The following is a 13,677-nucleotide window of genomic DNA, read 5'->3' as shown; positions in this document are numbered from 1 at the left end:
GCACAGAGGTTGTTTGAGTCAGGGTGTGTTGTTTGGGTGTGGGGGCGGTGGCAGCTGGTGGGCATGGACCCAATCGGCACCCCCAATTGTGTCCGTGCCGTCGTTTCATCTGGAGGCTGAGTCATTGAACATATCCAGTGCCAAGTTAGACAGGTTTTTGATCGAGAGGTTATGGGGTACAGCCAGGATAATTGGATTTGTGGCCACATTCAGATCAGCCTTGATCATAATGAATGGTGGAGCAGACTCAATGGACCAAATGGCCAACGCCTGCTCCAATTTCAACTCCTATAGAAGATAAGTTGATTGTAAACAATGTTTCAGATTACAATTTTCAAAGAAATGTAATGAACTTCTAGCATTCAAAAGTGGATGAATACATTTTTTGAAGGTGTTTTCCATACCTGTTTCTGTAGATTCATTCATCATTGCTAAAATAATAAAAATAAATGCATAAGTAACAAGAATATTTTTCATACACATTCAAGATTCAAACTTGATTTGATCTTTTTGAACAGCATTAGAGAAAGAATGATCAGGTCTGATATAATTTTGTGCTAACTGATGTAAATCAATTCTCCTTTTTCGCCTTAGAAGCATTAGTGACACCAACAAGGGAATCCCCTCTCTGGCATGTTGGGACCTATGAGGAAACTATGGACAGGTACTAGGTACATCTTACTGCAGAAAAGAGGTTCTGTCCGACATGCCAATAGACAAAAAGTGGAAAGGACATAATGTGATTTTTCTTGAGGATATTTTTCATATCTATTGACCATGCTGTATCCGTCTCTGTCAAAATAATAATTGCAGAAGAAACAGGAATATTTTTCATACTAGTTGAAGCTCAAAATTTATTTGATGTTTATGAACAGGATTAAAGAACGAAGAGTGACCAGGATATTTCTGTCCCCCTGTTCTATGCCAAGTGCATTATTTGAATAGGACTATGGATAATTGGGACTGAGAACAGCCCCATCGGCAGCATCAAGATACCCTGCACAAGATCTACCTGTTCAAAGTAAGGAAATGTATAAGTTCATGTGGTGCAATATATGGTAAAAGAACAATCTATTTCAATTTTATTCTCTACCAAAATTATTTGCCAATTTTCCTGACCATAATACATTTAAACAGGAACAGGCCGTACAGACACTTGAGCCTGTTTCACCATTTATTATGAACATGGATCATTTTCCTTTTCTCTTAATATTTCTTAAACCCATTCACTCCTTGTTGATATAAGATTCCACAGCTACTGGTCACCAGTCAACATGTTTATATCACTGTTGATTGTTCTGACAGTGATTGGTCACAGGTTAATTATTGGGCCAACACAGCTAAGCCTGATTCTGATTTCACCAGGTGTCCATACACACGGACTACCAATGACAGCGAGTGGAAAGCCTGATTGGACCTCTTTATTCACTTCACCAGCCTATCTGGGTATTGAAGCCAAAGCAGCCCTACTATTGAATCGGCTGAGACCATATAACCCATTTGTCAACCAAAGCAGGGAATTTCCAGTTTGTGTGGTTCACCTACTATTAACTGAATAAACTTGCACAGAGGTTGTTTATCCCATTCTCTCAGTTCCTTCGCCTCCGTCGCATCTGTTCCGATGATGCTACCTTCAAAAACAGTTCCTCTGACATGTCCTCCTTCTTCCTTAACCGAGGTTTTCCACCCACGGTCGTTGACAGGGCCCTCAACCGTGTCCGGCCCATCTCCCGCGCATCCGCCCTCACGCCTTCTCCTCCCTCCCAGAAACATGATAGGGTCCCCCTTGTCCTCACTTATCACCCCACCAGCCTCCGCATTCAAAGGATCATCCTCCGCAATTTCCGCCAACTCCAGCATGATGCCACCACCAAACACATCTTCCCTTCACCCCCCCCTATCGGCATTCCGTAGGGATCGCTCCCTCCGGGACACCCTGGTCCACTCCTCCATCACCCCCTACTCCTCAACCCCCTCCTATGGCACCACCCCATGCCCACGCAAAAGATGCAACACCTGCCCCTTCACTTCCTCTCTCCTCACCGTCCAAGGGCCCAAACACTCCTTTCAAGTGAAGTAGCATTTCACTTGCATTTCCCCCAACTTAGTCTACTGCATTCGTTGCTCCTAATGTGGTCTCCTCTACATTGGAGAGACCAAACGTAAACTGGGCGACCGCTGTGCAGAACACCTGCGGTCTGTCCGCAAGAATGACCCAAACCTCCCTGTCGCTTGCCATTTTAACACTCCACCCTGCTCTCTTGCCCACATGTCTGTCCTTGGCTTGCTGCATTGTTCCAGTGAAGCCCAACGCAAACTGGAGGAACAACACCTCATCTTCCGACTAGGCACTTTATAGCCTTCCGGACTGAATATTGAATTCAACAACTTTAGGTCTTGAGCTCCGTCCCCCATCCCCACCCCCTTTCTGCTTCCCCCTTCCTTTTGTTTTTTTCCAATAAATTTTATAGATTTTTCTTTTCCCACCTATTTCCATTATTTTTAAATATTTTTAAATCTTTTATGCTCTCCCCACCCCCACTAGGGCTATACCTTGAGTGCCCTACCATCCATTCTTAATTAGCACATTCATTTAGATAATATCACCAACTTTAACACCTACGTGTTCTTTTGTTCTATTGTTGGTGACATCTTTTGTTGATCTGCTTCTATCACTGCTTGTTTGTCCCTACAACCACACCAACCCCCTCCACTTCTCTCTCTCTCTCTCTCTCTCTCTCTCTCCGACCCCCCCCCCCCCCCCACACACCTTAAACCAGCTTATATTTCAACTCTTTCTTGGACTTGAACTCAAGTTCTGTCGAAGGGTCATGAGGACTCGAAACGTCAACTCTTTTCTTCTCCACCAATGCTGCCTGACCTGCTGAGTTTTTCCAGATAATTCTGTTTTTGTTTTGAGTCAGGGTGTGTTGTTTGGGTGTGGGGGCGGTGGCGGCTGGTGGGCATGGACCCAATTGGCATCCCCGATTGTGTCCGTGCCGCCGTTTCATCTGGAGGTTGAGTCATTGAACATTTTCAGGGCCGAGTAAGACAGATTTTTGATCGAATGGTTATGGGGTACAGCCAGGAGAATTGGATTTATGGCCACATTCAGATCAGCCTTGATCATACTGAATGGTGGAGCAGACTCAATGGACCAAATGGCCAACGTCTGCTCCAATTTCAACTCCTGTAGAAGATAAGTTGATTGTAAACAATGTTTTAGATTACAATTTTCAAAGAAATGTAATGAACTTCTAGCATTCAAAAGTGGATGAATACATTTTTTGAAGGTATTTTCCATACCTGTTTCTGTGGATTCAGTCGTCATTGCTAAAATAATAAAAATAAATGCATAAGTAACAAGAATATTTTTCATACACATTCAAGATTCAAACTTGATTTGATCTTTTTGAACAGCATTAGAGAAAGAATGATCAGGTCTGATATAATTTTGTGCTAACTGATGTAAATCAATTCTCCTTTTTCGCCTTAGAAGCATTAGTGACACCAACAAGGGAATCCCCTCTCTGGCATGTTGGGACCTATGAGGAAACTATGGACAGATACTAGGTACATCTTACTGCAGAAAAGAGGTTCTGTCCGACATGCCAATAGACAAAAAGTGGAAAGGACATAATGTGAATTTTCTTGAGGATATTTTTCATATCTATTGACCATGCTGTATCTGTCTCTGTCAAAATAATATTTGCAGAAGAAACAGGAATATTTTTCATATTAGTTGAAGCTCAAACTTTATTTGATGTTTATGAAGAGAATTAAAGAACAAAGAGTGACCAGGATATTTCTGTCCCCCTGTTCTATGCCAAGTGCATTATTTGAATAGGACTATGGATAATTGGGACTGAGAACAGCCCCATCAGCAGCAACAAGATAACCTCCACAAGATCTACCTGTTCAAAGTAAGGAAATGTATAAGTTCATGTGGTGCAATATATGGTAAAAGAACAATCTATTTCAATTTTATTCTCTACCAAAATTATTTGCCAATTTTCCTGACCATAATACATTTAAACAGGAACAGGCTGTACAGACACTTGAGCCTGTTTCACCATTTATTATGAACATGGATCATTTTCCTTTTCTCTTAATATTTCTTAAACCCATTCACTCCTTGTTGATATAAGATTCCACAGCTACTGGTCACCAGTCAACATGTTTATATCACTGTTGATTGTTCTGACAGTGATTGGTCACAGGTTAATTATTGGGCCAACACAGCTGAGCCTGATTCTGGTTTCACCAGGTGTCCATACACACGGACTACCAATGACAGCGAGTGGAATGCCTGATTGGACCTCTTTATTCACTTCACCAGCCTATCTGGGTATTGAAGCCAAAGCAGCCCTACCATTGAATTGGCTGAGACCATATAACCCATTTGTCAACCAAAGCAGGGAATTTCCAGTTTGTGTGGTTCACCTACTATTAACTGAATAAACTTGCACAGAGGTTGTTTGAGTCAGGGTGTGTTGTTTGGGTGTGGGGGCGGTGGCGGCTGGTGGGCATGGACCCGATCGGCACCCCCGATTGTGCTCGTGCCGCCGTTTCATCTGGAGGCTGGGTCATTGAACATATTCAGGGCCGGGTAAGACAGAATTTTGATCGAGAGGTTATGGGGTACAGCCAGGATAATTGGATTTGTGGCCACATTCAGATCAGCCTTGACCATACTGAATGGTGGAGCAGACTCAATGGACCAAAGGGCCAACACCTGCTCCAATTTCAACTCCTGTAGAAGATAGGTTGATTGTAAACAATGTTTCAGATTACAATTTTCAAAGAAATGTAATGAACATCTAGCATTCAAAAGTGGATGAATACATTTTTGAAGGTATTTTCCATACCTGTTTCTGTGGATTCAGTCGTCATTGCTAAAATAATAAAAATAAATGCATAAGTAACAAGAATATTTTTCATACACATCAAGATTCAAACTTGATTTGATCTTTTTGAACAGCATTAGAGAAAGAATGATCAGGTCTGATATAATTTTGTGCTAACTGATGTAAATCAATTCTCCTTTTTCGCCTTAGAAGCATTAGTGACACCAACAAGGGAATCCCCTCTCTGGCATGTTGGGACCTATGAGGAAACTATGGACAGATACTAGGTACATCTTACTGCAGAAAAGAGGTTCTGTGCGACATGCCAATAGACAAAAAGTGGAAAGGACATAATGTGAATTTTCCTGAGGATATTTTTCATATCTATTGACCATGCTGTATCTGTCTCTGTCAAAATAATATTTGCAGAAGAAACAGGAATATTTTTCATGTTAGTTGAAGCTCAAACTTTATTTGATGTTTATGAACAGAATTAAAGAACGAAGAGTGACCAGGATATTTCCGTCCCCCTGTTCTATGCCAAGTGCATTATTTGAATAGGACTATGGATAATTGGGACTGAGAACAGCCCCATCAGCAGCAACAAGATAACCTCCACAAGATCTACCTGTTCAAAGTAAGGAAATGTATAAGTTCATGTGGTGCAATATATGCTAAAAGAACAATCTATTTCAATTTTATTCTCTACCAAAATTATTTGCCAATTTTCCTGACCATAATACATTTAAACAGGAACAGGCCGTACAGACACTTGAGCCTGTTTCACCATTTATTATGAACATGGATCATTTTCCTTTTCTCTTAATATTTCTTAAACCCATTCACTCCTTGTTGATATAAGATTCCACAGCTACTGGTCACCAGTCAACATGTTTATATCACTGTTGATTGTCTTGACAGTGATTGGTCACAAGTTAATTATTGGGCCAACACAGCTAAGCCTGATTCTGATTTCACCAGGTGTCCATACACACGGTCTACCAATGACAGCGAATGGAAAGCCTGATTGGACCTCTTTATTCACTTCACCAGCCTATCTGGGTATTGAAGCCAAAGCAGCCCTACTATTGAATTGGCTGAGACCATATAACCCATTTGTCAACCAAAGCTGCAAATTTCCAGTTTGTGTGGTTCACCTATTAACTGAATAAACTGAAAGAGGTTGTTTGAGTCAGCGTGTGGGTGTGGGGCAGTGGCCGCTGATGGGCATGGACCCGATCGGCACCTCCGATTGTGTCCGTGCCGCCGTTTATCTGGAGGCTGAGTCATTGAACATATTCAGGGCCGAGTAAGACAGATTTTTGATCGAGAGGTTATGGGGTACAGCCAGGATAATTGGATTTGTGGCCACATTCAGATCAGCCTTGATCATACTGAATGGTGGAGCAGACTCAATGGACCAAATGGCCAACTCCTGCTCCAATTTCAACTCCTATAGAAGATAAGTTGATTGTAAACAAGGTTGCAGATTACAATTTCGTGGAATTATAATGAATTATCATTCAAAAGTGGATGAATACATGTTCTTGAAGATATTTTCCATACCTTCTGATGTAATTTTAAATAATCCTGTCAAAATAATAAAAATAAATGCATAAGAAACAAGAATATTTTCACATTCATTCAAGCCTCAAACTTAATTTGATTTTTTTGAACAGCATTAGAGAAAGAATGACCAGGTCTGATATAATTTTGTGCCAACTGACGGAAATCTTTTATCTCCTTAGCACCATTATTGGCACCAATAAGGGAACCCCTATCTGACATGTTGGGATGGATGGAGAATCTATAAGCAGATGCTCGGTACATCTTGCTGCAGAAGAGATGCTCTGTGCTACACGCCATTAGACAAATCCCAGTGTCTGCAGACTGGAAAGGACATAATGTTGAAGTCATATAAGTTTCCTTCTGGTCTCCTCATATCAGTCAAAACAATTTTTAAAAAGCCATAATTACTTTTCACAATTAAACAAGCATCAACATGATGTAATCCTTTGAGAAACATTCATCAAGAAACATTGGCCAGAAAATTCCTCAAGAAGCTGACATCCTCACCAGTGAAATCTGCCATTGACCCAGTTAGAGTTCACATGGTCAGGTATGGGGGACAAGGGGAGCCACATATGCCCCTTGCACCTCCTCACACCCCAGTGCTGGAAATGCTGGTTGTAATTGCCAGTCCAGGAGAGAGCTAGAGTGCCCCTCCGGGTCCCACAGACATGTCTTTTACTAGAACCAAGGATAGAGAAAGTCCACATTAATCTGATTCTTTTCTGTTCTACAACCCCCCACACCTTGTGCCCTTCTGCTGGTACACAGAGTGCCACCAGCTGTTTCCTCTGTGGCCCACATGGTACGCCCTCTTGAGAAGACCCCCTAGGTGAGCCAGGCAGTCATTAGAAGCCTCAGAAGGAACACTATCCTGATGTCACATGGCCCCACTGGCTGGTGCGATGCCTCATTGCTGACTTTGGACCCTCACAGGTCCAGACAACTAATTCACGTGTCCCTCTGTAAAGAGCGAACAGACAACTGCTAGATGGACACTTTACTCAGAGTGTTTAAAGCGTCAGGCACCCAATTTCCAGGCTTGGTTTATATTTAAGAGCTTCTGCTTTTGCAAAGTGTCTGGAAGCACCCTGCAGTGGCTTTGCCAGGTGTTGTGATGAGTTCCTGGATTTGGCTGAATGTGATCCCAAATCCTCACTGGGAGGCAAAGGTTTAAGTGGCATGAACTACAACAGGTATTGAGGAAATGGTGGCAGTGTGTCTGGGTCTGCAGCATGACAGGGGAATGGAGCAGAGGGCATGGACCAGGCAAACTCTGCTTGATACCCTGTGCTAACTTGGAGCTGGACTCCTCCAAGCTCCTTGATAGAGACAGGAGTCTGTCTGGCAGACTGCCAAATATACAAATCACTAAAGCTAGCTACACAGTTAAATAAGGTCACTTCAAACCAAGCACTTGGGTGTATTTCTAGAGGGATAGAATTGAGAAGTACAGAGGTTATGTTAAGCCTGTATCGAACATTGTTTGGACCACACTTGAAGCAATGTTTACAGTTCTTTCTGCCATATTGTTAAAAAAGACATAGAGACAGTGGAGAAGGTGCTAAAAAAGGAATGGCGCCACAACTGCGAGGTACTACTTATCAGGAGCGGTTGAACAGGCTGGGCCTCTTCTCTTTTGAGAAGGTAAAGCTGAGGGGTGACCCAGTGCAGGACTTCAAATTTATGAAATATTTTGATAAATCATGCACAAAGCCAACACAGCAACAACTTATATTTATATAGCACCTTTAACAGAATAAAACAAGCTAAGGTGCTTCACAGGAGGATTATAAAACAAAACATGGCTTTGAGCCTGGGATGTGGAAGTCCCCCCCTCCATTTCCAATGACCCAATTGTTGCCGGTAGTGGAAAGGCTGCAGGGTGTGATTCACACAGGAGGGAAACCCAAACACAGCAGGGCTGAGTCCAAAAACACCTCATTTTGGACATTGTGAGGGCCTCAACCCCCAGCGTAGGGGTCACAAATTGATGGAGAAGACATAAATGCTCTTGAAGAGCAGTTACGGACCAGATAACTGACATGGCCTGAAGTTTTTTATTTGTCCCACTCTTTAAACTTAAAAAAAAGGATGCAGCTGTCAGTCAGAGTTCAAAAAAAGACTCTATTGGATTGCTTTCATTGACAGGCAGAGGTTAGAAGAAAAGTACTGCAGTTTCAATACAGTTTTTTGTTAACATATCCGCAAGGACTGTCATTATGACCTTATAAATGTTTGGTTGAATTTCAATATCTACAATTGTTGCAGTTGGACGTTCTAAGACCACCATTTGACTGACAGCTTTAAAGAGGCTAATGAACGATTAGCTTTCTTTGATGTTGGATCTGAATAGATGCTTTTGTTAATAAGAGGTTAACCAATTGGGGTGATTTGAAAGATTTAAATGGATTTTATGAATGGGTAGTATTTCAATATCAAGTGTTTAGGAGTGAGAGCTGTATTAGCTTGTTAGAAGTTCATTTTCTTTCATCTCCACATGGCTCCTGAGGTCTGCACATGGTGGATACTGGGTGAGTTGCTATGGAGGTGGCATGGTAGGATTGAGGTGTCATGGGGCTGGTGATGGGGGTTGAGGGAGGGTGAGGGGGGAGAGCTGGAGGGTTGAACAACTTCTAAAACAACTGGAACAAAGTCCCAGAGAACCAATGTGGGCCTTCTAACCAGCCTGCATCAGCACTCGCCCACCCCTGTAGCTGTCTAGACACTGCTTCTAGGGTCAATGGGCCTGACGGTATCGCGCACCCACTCTCCCAAAATGAAAATTATATGTTTCGTGGTACTTTTTTCCAAGGCTGGTCTGGCGAGTTGGGAAACTTCCCTAATCGAGATACCCGCCTCGGAAGCTAATATCTGGTTCTAGGCAGATGACCAAATGCATAGTCATTGAGGTAGGTTTTGAGGACTCTCTTAATGGGGAAAAGTGAGGTAGGTAGGCAGAGTGGTGGAGGGAGGGTATACCACAGTTCAGGGGCTAGGCAATTGAGCATGACCACCAATGTTGGAGCAATTACTATTGGGGATGCTCAGGAGGCCAGAATTAGAGAACTGCAAATATCTCAGTGCGTTGTGAGGCTAGACAAGATTACAGAGATAAGCAAGGGTATTGTGCGATTTGACAACAAACCTGATAATTATTAAATCAAGATGTAATTTGTCTGGAAGCCAATGTAGGTCAGCACCCAGAAGGAAAAAAACTCTAAAAACTGGGAAATAAGAATACTGGTCCAAACTGATCTTGTATACCTTAAAGTGGAACACCAGTAAAAACCAGAGCACTAGTCCAAATTGTTTTTTTCCTTCTGGGCAAGTCCTGGGGTAATAGGGGAACCAGGCTTGGTGCAGGTTAGATCACATGCAACCAAATCTTGAATAACTACAACTTTATGAAGGGCAAAATGTGAGAGACCAGGCAAGAATGCTTTGGAAATGTCAAGTGTGGAGATTAAATTGGGGTGGTTGGGCAATATTATCAAGGGGGAAATAAACGGTTGTACTGATGGCATGAATATATGGTCAGAAGATCATCTGTGACACCAAGGTTGTGAAGAGGTCTGAAACAAAAACAAAAATACCTGGAAAAACTTAGCAGGTCTGACAGCATATGCAGAGAGGAATACAGTTAACGTTTCGAGTCCGTATGACTCTTCATCAGAACTAAGAAATATAGAAATGAGGTGGAATATAAGCTGGTTGAAGGGGGTTGCACAGGTAGAGCTGGATAGAGGGCCAGTGATAGGTGGAGGCAAAGAAGAGATTGCCAAAGATGTCATAGACAAAAGGACAAAGGGGTGTTGATGGGTTATATTAGCTGAGGAATGTGCTAATGATGACATCAAGGGTAGAAAGCAGGACGAGCAAGTGACAAATAGCCCTAGTATGATATCTTCGGCAATCTCTTCTTTGCTTCCACCTATTACTGGCCCTATATCCAGCTTTACCTATCCCACCCCCTTCAACCAGCTTATATTCCACCTCATTTCTATATTTCTTAGTTCTGATACGGACTTGAAATGTTAACTGTATTCCTCTCCGCAGATGCTGTCAGACCTGCTGAGTTTTTCCAGGTGTTTTTGTTTTTGTTTCAGCATTCTCAGTATTTTGCTCTTATCTTTATGAAGAGTCTGACTGGTTTAACCTCAGAATGTTGCCAGAGAGGAAGGTGGAGTTGTTAACTATGGAATGAATTTTACAATGGGGGGGTTGGAAACAATGACTTCAGTATTCCCAATATTTAATTGGAGGAAATTTCAGATCATCTGGTACTGGATCTTGGATAAGCAGTCTGGTAGTTTACCAACAGTGGAGGAGTTGAGAGAGAGGTGGTGGTACAGTAGAGCTGGGTGTCATCAGCTAATGTATGAAAACTAACACTACTATCCGATCATGTCACTGAGGGGCAGTATGCAGATGAAAAATAAGAGGGGGTCAAATGATAGAAGTTAGAAGTTCATTTTCTTTCATCTCCACATGGCTCCTGAGGTCTGCACATAGTGGATACTGGGTGAAATGCGATGGAAGTAGCATGGAAGGCTTGAGGTGCCATGGAGTTTGAGATGGGGCTGTGGGTAAGGGAGTGTGAGGGGTGAGAGCTAGAAGGCCTAACCTCTTCTGAAACAGCTGGGACCCACCCCCCAAAACAAAATCATACTTTAATGTTACTTTTTACCGAGGCTGGTCCAGCGAGTTGGGAAGTTTCCTTAATCGAGATACTTGCCTCAGAAGCTAAAACCTAGCTCAGGCAACTGGGCATGGCCACCATTGGTGCAGCAATTAACACTGGGGATGTTCAAGAGGCCAGAGTTAGAGAAGTGCAGATATATCAGAGTGTAGTGTGGTTAAACAAGATTGCAGAGATAGGATAGGGCAAGGCCATGGAGCGATTTGACAACAAAGCTGAGAATTTTAAAATCAAGACATTGTTTGACTGGAGGCCAATGTATGTCAGCAAGCCCTGGGGTGATAGAGGAACCTGACTTGATGCGAGTTAAGTCATAGGCAACAGACTCGTGAATAACAAAAAGTTTATGGAAGCTAAAATGTGAGAGATCAGACAGGAATGCATTTGAATGGTCAAGTGTAGATATTGCATAGGCATGAATGAGGATTACAGCAGCAGATGAGTTGAATTGGGGTGACTGAGTGTTAGTAACAAGGGGGAAATAGGCGGTCTTACTGGTGGAATGAATATGTGGTCAGAAGTTCACCTTAGGGTCGAATGGGAAGTCATGGTTGAGAAGAGATTCCGACTGGTTTAATTTCCAAATGTTGCCTTGGAGAAGGATAGAATCATTAACTAGGGATGCATTTTGCAAGGGCTTCATTCTTCCAAATATGTAATTCAGGAAATTTTAGGGAATCCGGTACTGGATCTTGGATAAGCAGCCTGATAGGTTATCAACAGTGGAGGAGTCGGGAGAGAGGTGGTGGTACAGTGGAGCTGGGTGTCATCAGCTAATGTGTGAAAACTAACATTGTGCTTTCCGATCGTGTCACTGAGGGGCAGCATGTAGATGAGAAATAAGAGGGGGTCAAGGATAGACCCTTGGGGGACACCAGAGGAAACAGTATGGCAGCAGGATGAGAAGCCATTGCAAGTGATTATCTGGCTATCATTAGATAGATAGGAAAGGAAGCAGGTGAGTGCAGTCGCACCCAACTGGACAACAGTTGGCACAGGGGGACTGTGAAGGAGGCACTCACCCAATTCCCTGAGCATCAGCCCACAGGACTAAACTTGTCGGGTTACATGTTGGGCACAGGCCTCTCCTGCTGCCCATTAAATCGGAGCTTTGGCAGGATGGGACCATAATCATGCATTAATTGCCCACTTAACTGCCTCAATTGTGCCATGGGCGGGTACCCATCCGATATCTCCTTGCCACCTCTAAATCTCCATGGCGGGTTTGGGGCACAAGGCCAGCAGCAGGAACCCTACTGAGGGCATGGCACCCTAATTTAACGGTCCACTTGTCTGTATTCCCACCCGTGGGTGACCTGCAAATTTCAGCCTGGAATGTTCCCCTTTGTAGGGGATTCCAGAACTCGGGTGCACAGTTTCAGAATAAGGGATCTTTGATTCAATTCACAGATGATGATGACTTTCTTCTCTCAGAGAGCAGTGGAGCCTGAATCATTGAATATATTCAAGGCTGTGTTAGACAGATTTTTTATCTACAAGCAAGTCCACAGTTATGGTAGGCAGACAGGAAAATGGAGTTGTGGCCACAATCAGATCAGCCTTGATCTAACTTGAACGTTGGAGCAAACTGTAAGCATCAAATGGCCTACACCTGCTCTTATTTCTTCTCATGTAGTAATTATGTTGACTGTAAACAAGGTTGCAGATTACAATTTTCAAAGAAATGCAATGAACTTCTATCATTCCAAAGTGGATGAATATATTTTCTGGAAGGTATCTTCCTTACCTCTTTTTGCAAGTGCTGTAAGTGTTAAAATAAGAAGAATAAACACATAAGTAACAAGAATACTTTCATACCCATTCAAGACTCAAACTTAATTTGATCTTTTTGAACAGTATTAGAGAAAGAATGACCAGGTCTGATATAATTTTGTGCCAACTGTTATAAATCACTTCTCCTTTCTCTCCTTAGCACCATTAGTGACACCAATGAGGGAATCCCCTATCTGACATGTTGGGAAGGATGGGGAATCTATGGACAGATACTGGGTACATCCTGCTGCAGAATAGATGCTCTGTGCTACACACCAATAGACAAAACCCAGTGTCTGCAGAGTGGAAAGGACATAATGTTAATTTTTTTGAGGATATTTCTCATATCTATCTCCCATGCTGTGTTGTCTCTGTCAAAATAAAAATAATTGCATCAAATCAGGAGTTTTTTCCATATTTGTTCAGGCCTCAAACCTCATCTGATGTTTTTGAACAGGGTTAAATAAAGAAGAGTGAGCAGGACATTTCTTGATGGGTGATGTCCATTAGGGTTGTGCCTGCCAAAGATGATACAAGTGCAGACAGAAGCTTAACACTTGAGGTAAGTGCCAATTTCCCTTCACCCTTAGATATGGTGGAGAGAGCATTCCCACTGGATCCTCATGTCCGGTGGCCAATTGTAACTCCCAATCAGTGATTGGGGAGCAGGGATTTGAATAACCTCAAGTTTACGGAGATAATATGCAGACTTTAGACGACAGTTTACAAAGGTGCCAAGCCAAGGATTCTCTGAGCACAGCCGTTAAGATTAATTGTTCTGACTGA

At 42.6% G+C, this 13,677-nt stretch overlaps 1 protein-coding gene across 1 annotated transcript in view; it reads right to left on the bottom strand.

Moving 5' to 3' along the window:
• The window catches only part of LOC121289661, a 176,381-nt gene that overhangs the window by 104,614 nt on the left and 58,090 nt on the right, over positions 1 to 13,677 (bottom strand). Inside the window, exons 28-32 of the mRNA XM_041209286.1 lie at positions 12,866 to 12,880; positions 6,414 to 6,437; positions 4,869 to 4,895; positions 3,307 to 3,333; positions 405 to 431 (exon numbers count right to left, since the gene is read on the bottom strand). Of these exons, the coding sequence (XP_041065220.1) occupies positions 405 to 431; positions 3,307 to 3,333; positions 4,869 to 4,895; positions 6,414 to 6,437; positions 12,866 to 12,880 (120 nt within the window). The remainder of the gene's footprint in view (positions 1 to 404; positions 432 to 3,306; positions 3,334 to 4,868; positions 4,896 to 6,413; positions 6,438 to 12,865; positions 12,881 to 13,677) is intronic.

This window comes from Carcharodon carcharias, chromosome 17 (genome assembly GCF_017639515.1).
Source record: "Carcharodon carcharias isolate sCarCar2 chromosome 17, sCarCar2.pri, whole genome shotgun sequence".
Lineage (NCBI taxonomy): Eukaryota > Metazoa > Chordata > Chondrichthyes > Lamniformes > Lamnidae > Carcharodon > Carcharodon carcharias.
This window is presented reverse-complemented; position numbering and strand designations above follow the sequence as displayed.